The 9,717-nt window shown below is 42.3% G+C and overlaps 1 protein-coding gene across 1 annotated transcript in view; it reads right to left on the bottom strand.

Moving 5' to 3' along the window:
* Positions 1-7,873, bottom strand: part of wdr81.L (WD repeat domain 81 L homeolog) — a 32,230-nt gene extending 24,357 nt beyond the window's left edge. Inside the window, exons 1-2 of the mRNA XM_018246156.2 lie at positions 7,366-7,873; positions 194-3,729 (exon numbers count right to left, since the gene is read on the bottom strand). Coding sequence (XP_018101645.1) covers positions 194-3,692 — 3,499 coding nt within the window. The 5' untranslated portion in view covers positions 3,693-3,729; positions 7,366-7,873. The remainder of the gene's footprint in view (positions 1-193; positions 3,730-7,365) is intronic.
* Positions 7,874-9,717: the final 1,844 nt, after the last annotated feature.

A 9,717-nucleotide genomic window follows, 5' to 3' on the forward strand; every position in this document is an offset into this window, starting at 1 on the left:
TTAGGGAGCTGCTATCTGGTTACCTTCCCATGGGGGAAAGGGAGGGGTGATATCACTCCAACTTACAGTACAGCAGTAAAGAGTAACTGAAGTTTATCAGAGCACAAGTCACATAACTGGGGGCAGCTGGGAAACTGACAATATGCCTAGCCCAAGTCAGATTTCTAAATTAAACTTTAAATAGATGTCTTACCTATTACAATCTTTTGCTCTTTTTCCTCTGTTTGGTTATTTAGATCATGCTCTTCTTCCTCGTCTTCTCTGCTTTCACTGGCTAGGACTGTATCCACAGAAATGTCAGTGTTGACAGACAATGTTAACTCAGAGAGCCCAGGAGAGCGTTCCCTTTCCTCTTCTTCTTCAGATTCTTCACTCTGTTTCAAATCCTGACTGCTGTCTCCAGATTGTAAGCTCCCCTTCTCTTTTAGTGAATCACTGTCTGTAACTTTTTCATCCCCAAGGGAGACTTCACTTGCGCTGCTCTTGTCACTTAACCTCCCCAAACTAAGTGACTCTGGCTCTTGTGGTTGAAGTGGGTCACTTACATAAAGAGTACCCTGAAAATCCTCATTTTCTGCTAGGTAACCCTGATCATGGAAAGTGACTCCAGAGGTATAGTCCAGGAGCTCATGAGAGGATGCACTTTGATCCATACTGGTTTGTCTTGCCTCTCCAAAGTTGCATGATACAGGGCTATCACCACCACTCTCTTCATCTTCAGCTCCTCCTGACAGCAACTTCCTCTCATCCCCTGAGGTCTCCAGTCCAATAAGTATCTGAAGAACGTGGTTAAGCAAATTAGACAGGAATGCCTGTAAGCCCAAACGTACAATCAGTTGTGCAACAAAGCAATCTGTATATAGGTAAAATCTTCCATTAAGATGTGAAGGATTTTCATATGACCCTATAAGTGGTTTCAGCAGGTATTTGTTTGAATTTTTAGGGCCCAAAGCCTTGGCTACTGGTTCAAAGAGATACCATGCAGCATAAACTGCTGTGCTTTCTTCAGTCATCAAAGACAAGACAAAAGGCAGCAGAATCTCTAATCCTTCAGGGTTAATATCACAGAGGATACCATCAATTTGCTGCCACAGCTGAAATACTAGCTCCCGGCCTTGACTCTCATCTTCAGTTCTTCTTGATTGGTATGTTAGGATGAATTTGTGCAGATTTGGAAAGTATGTAGGAAAAGGGATAATGGAGCATAAAGGACTGAGGAGTAATGAAGGAGAAGGTGGGGGAAGACCTTTTGAAATGTGTGAAAACTCAAAAAGCAGGGCTCCTTTATGTTCCCCATTATCTTTAAGAAGTTCTTCTTCTGGTGTGTGCAGTTGCAGTAATGACTCAAGCATCTGCAAAAGGGGAAGTGGAATGTCCTTTGGATGATGTCTGCTAAGATTACGTACTAAAATATATCGTTCTAACAAGGATGTTTTTGGTGCCATGGTATGAATCTTTCCTGCAAAAACAATCTCTGCAATCATGACACCCAAGGCCTGCATATCTCTTTGAAAAAGATCCAAAAGACTAAGTGGACATATTTTAGAAGATTTTTGAACGGGCAGTAAGGTACTGTGTAAGCCCCGAAGTAAAAAGTTGTCCAGTTTTTCTAGTTCTTCAAGGGCTTGAACAGGATTGAAGCTTTCAGGAAGTAAGAGTTTCCTTTCACTTTCCTCTGCGTTAGTTGTGAGCCTGCTTATTCGATTTGACTTACTGCCTGGAGGTCGGGTTTCCCCTTGGAATGTACTGGTACTAGTAACCTGAACAGAGGGGATGCATACTTGATCATTGCCTTTTCCTGCAATGCCCAATGAGTCAAGAGCTTCAGTTCCTTGTTCCAGTTCTTCATCCACTGCACACAATTTGTCAGTATTCCAAATAGCCTCACATACCATGGCCTCTATTACCGGTCCATTGATTCCATTGCTTGTTTGTTCATCTTTCCATTCACTCATTTGGCTTATGTTTTGAGTAGACAAGATGGCAGGGGGTTCGAAAGACGGGCAACAAGGGCCTAATAAGCGCTTAGGATGTGGCTGATCAAAAAGCTGAACCACTCCAAAACAAGTCAAGTTAGTATGATTATCCACTAAATGAAGGCAAACATTTTTTTCCATGAGTGCATTTTTCCCAGTTAATTTGTACCCAAAAGTAAGATCTATCCAGTGGTGAAGATCCTGGGATACATCTCGGCTCTCCAAAAGAGCACGGTGGACATGAATAAAGTCCTCATATGAACTGCACCATGATGGTATTTCAAGGTCTGGCATGTCAGAGTGTATAGATTTAAAAATGGTGGGGTCTGTGTAAAACTCTGGAATGCACTCATCAGGAGTCCAGCCTTGCATTCGCTCCATGCTTGCAGGGTACTCATTTGGTTCCCACTGAGATCGGACGTGGTTGCAAAGCACAGTCTTTGGTGTCCTCCTAGCCTTGTACACATAGTATGTTATGTCAGACAGAACATCGGAAATGTGATGAGGAACATGCAGGTGATCTGAACTGCTTCCTCCAGCTACAAATGCTTGTTTGGTCATCTCATAGGTAAAATCCAGCTGCTTGTCTCCCTTGTTTAAGCGAAACTTAGATTTCCTAAGGTCTCTAAACTTTCCGTTCTTGGTAGTGAAATCTACAACCCAAGGCAATACTGGGTGGTAGTTGGGATCGCCTGCACGTCTACCAGCCAGCTTATTCAGATACATAAGATAGTCAAAGTTGGCGATTCTGCCATGAATCCAGTCTATTACCATCTGCTTTAACTCCTTGTTACAACACATGCATAACCCCACAGTCCCAAGTTGATTTGTATTAATATTTTCTTCCACCTTTGTGCTTCTACACTCTCTTTCATAGTCAATAAAGTTAGGCCTCAACTGGCTGCACAGTTTCTCATCGACTAACACATTACGTAATGTTAACGCCCCACTTGACAGCCCCCCTTGATGGCACGCCTTTAGAGCCTGCAGTATATTGTACAAGATAAAGAGCACTTTAGCATGACTGTTTGCAAGTTTAGCTGGACTAAATGTGACCACATCATATAAGGAATATGGTATACAAGGTAAAATGATATATAACATAGATCCAGATTCCAGCAGAGCTTCAGCTTGGACAATATTGGAACTGGATGGTGCACCTAATACAAAACTTGCTCCTTCTTTAGAAGGAGATAAACTTGGTGCCGCTTTATTTATAAAAATAAAGGGGCAACCATAAACCCTCTGAAGGGACAACTTTAGCACGTCCAATGCTTGAATGCTTGGCACTTTATGCATGCTTTCGTATGGCTGTACATAAGTCCTACAGGCCGCGTTCCACATGTTACTGTAGTTCTGAACAGCGATGCACTGCATAAACCTGATGAGAGATTCAGAATCAATATTCTTTCCCTCTAGAAAGCAATCATTCAGTGCTACGGGGTAGGCCAATCTTTCTTTTCTCACCCCATGGATTTCAATTCTAGTCCAGCCAACTGGTAACTTATGCACAGATCTTTGAAGGAATGTCTGTATTTCCACACGGCTGAACCCTTCCGGTTTTGGGCACTGTGTAGAGACTGCTCGGCGCTCTTTAATGCTTGCCAGCCATTTCTGTGACACCAGGGCGATAACGTGGGTTCCCTCTTCCGCTATTATAAGCTGCCTTGAATCAATGTTCAGTTCTTTCTTGACTGCTTCTAAAAGCCACTCCATTTTGAAGGTAATATCACTCTCCCAAATGCATTCTAATCTAAAAAATGAGAACAAGGCAAACTATAAAAACACTTTTAACAAGATAAAATCATTCTCATTAAAAATATAATGCATAAAACAGCTCATATGTAAAAACTCTGCTTTGTGTAAATAAACCATTTTTATAACAATATACTTTTTTAGTAGTATGTGCCATTGGGTAATCATAAATAGAAAATTGCCATTTTAACAAATAAGGGTCACCCCCTGGGATCGTACGATTCACTGTGCACACAAACCATACATGTTAAGTAACATGAGCCAATTAAAATACAGAGTTATGTCTTTTGCTTCCACACTTCTTCCTGTTACAGTTAGAGTTGAAGTATTTCTGGTCAAGTGATCTCTGAGGCAGCACACAGACCATCACAAAATGGTGGTTCAAGGCAAGAGATGTAAAAGGGCAAGATTTACTTAAAAATATATTTCAGTTTGGTAAGAGTCTTTAATATGCCACTTAATATGATGTATCTGTTGCTTAAGTATTCATTTTGGGGGGATAGTTTTCCTTAAATGAATATAATTTACCAAGAAATTGATTCAGCCCTTTTCCAATTAACATCATCCCCACTGTCCTTTGATTTACTGCAGAAACACTGCAAAAACTTGAATGAGATAATTGTGATCATGCCTCCCCAATTAAAAACATGTTCTTAATTAAATATTAAAGCCCATTTCCAAATGTGTAATATTTCAAGTAACAGTACATTTTACAAAAATCACCGGGGCACATTTAATGGGCACACTTGCACTATTGCAGTAACCAAAAGCAAAAAAATTGGTGAGGCTTGTGGTACTAGGGCTTTATTAATGAACCAAAATTACTTTTGATACACTGGGCATGTATGATGGAAGTGCTAAGTGTGTTTTTACCCATAATAAGGTAATGCTGTGTTTTTACCCATAATAAGGTAATTTTCCCAGAATGCCATTGCAGATGTCATTCTATAAAGAGTGGGGAGCTTGTGCATGATTGGCACTTATTTGCATCTACTTCAGGCAGAAGTACATGCACAAAACCAAAACTGCTATAAAGGCATATTTTGTGCCCTTCTGTTTAATAAGTAGCCCTTTTACCTACTTATTAAAGTGGCCCTTCACCTTAAACTTTACAGTTTCTGGTTTCAGGCTGATCCCCTTCTCTCAGATACATTTAGATGTGATATTGCCCTTATTCTATTATGCAAGTGATCCATGTATATTCCCAATTTAGCACATTTCCACAGGCAGTGGTACACTAATCAGAATCTTTCCACAGGCAGTGGTACACTAATCAGAATCTTTCCACAGGCAGTGGCACACTAATCAGAAGCTTTAGCAAGGCCGTAAGTGAAATCTCATATCAGACTAAGAACCTGTACTGCTGGAGATAACATTGGCAATATACCTAGTGCGCCTCTTGAGTAGGTGTAAAGGGGTACAGTAGCGCCAATATCTGAACATGCAAATTAACAGAAATATGTTCAGGGCTTCTACATGACCTTTAAAAGCCTAGACCCACTGGTTCTATAAATGGGGACAGCATTAAAGTGATACTGACATGTTCCCATAAAAATCATAGCAATGTGTCCGTATCAAGGAGGTGCTGCACGCAACAATATTTTCCTCAAAAAGACTGCGATACTTCCATAGGTTAATTACCAATAAAAACGGGACTTCAGCCTATGGAAGGATTGATCCGCCCCAGTACAGCATGACTAAAACAATGCAGAAGATCCGAGGGTCGGCTTCACAAAGGTTTGTGGGGCTGGGGGTGGCTTTTAGAGGAAAATATTCAGCATGCAGCACCTCCTTGACACGGACACATTCCTATGATTTTATAGGAACATGTCAGTATCGCTTTAAGATCAAAATAAACATTCCTTTATTTGGGGAATTCGGTTTGCTATTTGACCAAATGATATTTGTCCAAACCAGGCCATACCAGCCGGGCGCCCAAGGCAACCTGGCCGGCCGATTTGCCCCCCTGCCGGCACAGGCTAGAGTGCGTCCGTAACTGCGCATGCGCGCCCGATATTTCTATTCGTGGAGGGAGAAGAGATTGCACACAGAAGCGCGCAGGAGAGTGCTGATGGGAGAGAAAGGGTATGGACCATGGGTAGGATGAAAGAAGAGGTACGTTCTAGGCACGTGACTCTTCTGCCTAGCCCTAGTTCCGGCAAAGTGCAAATTTTAGACTTTTTTTTAATCCACGATGCAGAGTTCCCCCCCCAGAATTCCAGTGTAGTTGAAGGCGCATGCTAAATTGTGTGCACTGCATACTGTGTACAATACACCAACATGGAGCCATTTTACCCACAATGCAGGATCCCTCAGAATTCCACTGTAATTCCTAGGGCATGCTAATTTGCAAGGGGGGCATACACTCTCTACTAAGACAAAAAACCTAATGCATATTAACTTAAACCCTAAGAAGCAGAAACAGCAGAACTTCCTGACCTAAGGCGAGGCTCTTACACAGTAAAGTGCTTTTTACTCCACTGACCCACCAAGATTATTGAGAAGTATTGGTAGGTAATGGAACTGGATAAATGCACTGACCACTGATGAAAGCATTGATAAGTATGTTTTGCTTGTGCACAATGATGTACATGAATCTCTTGCAAATACAGATGATCCAATAGTTGGACAGCCCTGGTCTAAGAGATTGTATTGTGCAGCCCTGTGTTGCCCTTCTATTTGTGTACAGTATAGCAGAAGTGTGATACATCACAAGTTATTATATACTGGGTCTAAAGAGAGGGCTGAAGGTGCACAGATAATAAGAATGCTGTACATTATGACATTTGTCATAAAAGCAGTACAGGTTTGGGATCTATTATCCAGAAAGCTTTGAATTACGGAAAGTCTCCCAAAGACTCCATTTTATCCAAATAATCCAAAATTTTAAAAATGATTTCCCTTTTCTCTGTAACAATAAAACAAAACGAAGATATAATGAACCTTTATTGGAAGCAAAACCAGCCTATTGGTTTCATTTATTGTTTCCATGATATTCTAGTAGACTTAAGGTAGGAAGATCCAAAGGTCCATTATCTGGAAAACCCCCAGGTCCCGATCATTCTGCATAACAGGTCTCATAACTCTACTTATAAATGGTTTGGAAAGCCAAAACGGGGGACGTGTGTTCTCTAAATTATAAGCGTTCTGCACACAATTACTGTTCACTACTGAAGTGCGTTGTCTGCTGGGCCCTGGCAGAATGTTGGGAATTGCAGTGTAAAACCTAAAATTCTTAAAGCATAAGCTGAAAGATTTATAATTAAACCATACACAGTCTCTACAATTCTGCCCCAATTTGTTGTTCAGCTTCCCAGCCAACACCTTGCACTGTTTCATAGATTTAGCTCCCACATGCAGCAGAACTACAACTCCCAAATGCAACTGATAGTGATTCTATGCAGCAGGATTCTGGGAATTGTAGTCCAGCTAAAGGCTAAGAAACAGTGCCTTAGAAAATGATAGCTGCTGGACAGTAACAGCCAATAATATATATATCTCATGATCAGTAGGGATACAGATAATATAACTAGCAGCAGAATGGCAGAGCTGCAGGGGGCAGTTCGCAGGAGCATTACATGTTATCAAACAACTTCCTGAACCCACACAGAGTGCGACAACAGAAAGCAATTACCTTTGCAGGGCACAGAAATGAGGCTACACTGTCTCCCCAGCTCGCAGGCTCCACAGCCAGGACTTCAGCAGCACAATTCTGCTTGGGATACCAGAACGGAGTGACTTCAGGAAGTCGTGATGTCAAAGTCATGTGACCAAGATGTGGGCGGACACGACTGAAGTCATATGGACAGAGCGTGCGACTCTTGTGCCTGAAGCAGCAGTGAGTGACGTTGTCACGGCACCACGTGACAGCATGTGAGAAGGACCCATACCGAGCAGGCAGGGGGAGATTGGAATATAGAATTGTGGCTAAAGTGGAGGAAAGGTGCAGAGCTATCAAACTGAAAGCTTTGCAATTGGAGAGGGTTGTTGTCAGGGGGTGGGGGTGCAGGAGAGCTGCGCTTGGGTGGAATGCTGTAAGAGAGTGTAGGGAAGGGAAGTGTGCTGTCTGCTGGGGAAACGCAGTGTGATGTCTGCAGGGCTGAAGCATGGGGAACAGCTAGTGATAGACACATGGATACTGGGGAAGCACAAACAAGTCCGCTAAACCCCGCCCCCCCATTTCCTTCAAGTGGATTATTCTAATCTAACCCTTATGACCGGAGCTGATTTAAAGGAGACATTTCATTTAATGTTCATATTCAGATATACAGTACTAATCATCCATCCCCAAAATATGTAATGATGAATTAAAAAACCCTTTTTGAAAGCAATTTAACTCCAAAGAGCAGAGACACACGGTCAGATTCAGAGAGATTAGTCGCCAGGTGACGCAAATCTCCTCTGCTTCGGGCCAACTAATCTCCCTGAACTGCTTTCCCGCCAGCTAGAATGTAAATGGTCGGCGGGATGGCACTCGAATCGCTTTGTTTTCCGAAGTCGCCCAAAGTTTCCTCGTGAGGCAACTTCGGGCGACTTTGGAAAATGAAGCGCTCTGAGTGCCATCCCACCGGCGATTTACATTCGGAGGGAAGGCAGTTCGGGCAGATTAGTCGGCCCGAAAAAGAGATTTGTCGCCGGGTACTAATCTAATATCCCCGAATCTGGCCGTGTGTCTCTGCCCTAAAACTGTCAATATTTCAGAGCTACACAGCGAGCCTTTCTGCTGAGAGTCTGGGCTGAATGTACGGAACGCATTTTAGGACATCCTGCAGCGAAATACATCTCCTTCATGCGATGTCCTATGTCTTCGGAACAGCGCATCAGTTGCTTTTACAGCCACTCATCGTCCAAATCTGCAGTCACACCTCCGTCCCTCCCATCTCAGCCGTCAGTCATATGAACTCTGCCCTCAGCCTTCCGCCCTCAGTCCTCTGCCTTCCACCCTCAGCCCTCCATCCTCCTCCTTCAGTCATCTGAAGATTTACCTTGAAACATGACAGCACTTTTTGGATGTAAAAGTGTACAAAATGGGGGTTATTTACATACGTGCATGTATATAAAGCCCACAGAAATAATATTGTGCATTATCATAGCAACCACCCGAGGCATTTGCTGAATTCTTTACCCAAATCGCAAATGCTAAGGGTGGTAAGAATTGACAGTGATATTGTTAAATGTGCCCAAGACTTGGAAAACATGGGGGAGAAGTTTTTGGAAAGAGGGTATCCCCATAAATTGGTTCAGGACACCAAAAAGTGGGCATTAAGCTTAGACCGTAGATTTATATGTGATAGTGTTGTGATGAAAAGATGAGTAACAAAGGTAAAAGTGTTTCTGAAAATGTTTATTATGCCAATACAGTGTTCAATCGAATCACACGAATCAATGCATACAAAAACATTGGCCTATTGTTGCTAGTGACGACAATTTGGCTAGAAAATTACCAAATAGACCCAAACTCAGTTATAGGAGGGGGAGGATTTTAAAGAAAAACCTGAGCCCCTCAGATCCAGTAGAAAAGTACATGAAACAACAAAAGCAACATTTCCTTATCCAACGCCCGGGTGTGTTCAGATGCAGTGGTTCTGTGATGTGTAGTAGTCTGATAATAGGAGACAGTTTTCACCACCCACCAACAGGAAAGAGATATGCGATTAAGCATAGGATGACTTGCACCACGACCATGGTGATATACATTAGAAAATGCCCGTGCGGTCTAATTTATTGTGGGAAAACCATTAGGCAGCTCAAAGAACAAATAGGGATGCATAGAGCAAGTATTAGAGCAGCGCTTGACCCGAATAGAAATGAAAAAGACAAAGAGAAAGAAAAAGAGAAAAAACTATATATCCCAACAGTTGGTGGCAAAACATTGGGCAGAAGCCAAGCACAGTCTGGCAACCTTCAGATGCATGCCCATCGATCATTTCACAATAAAACCAAGAGGGGGAGATTACAATAAAGCCCTGTTAAAAAGAGAAGCGTT

The sequence above is a fragment of the Xenopus laevis genome, chromosome 2L (assembly GCF_017654675.1).
Source record: "Xenopus laevis strain J_2021 chromosome 2L, Xenopus_laevis_v10.1, whole genome shotgun sequence".
NCBI lineage: Eukaryota > Metazoa > Chordata > Amphibia > Anura > Pipidae > Xenopus > Xenopus laevis.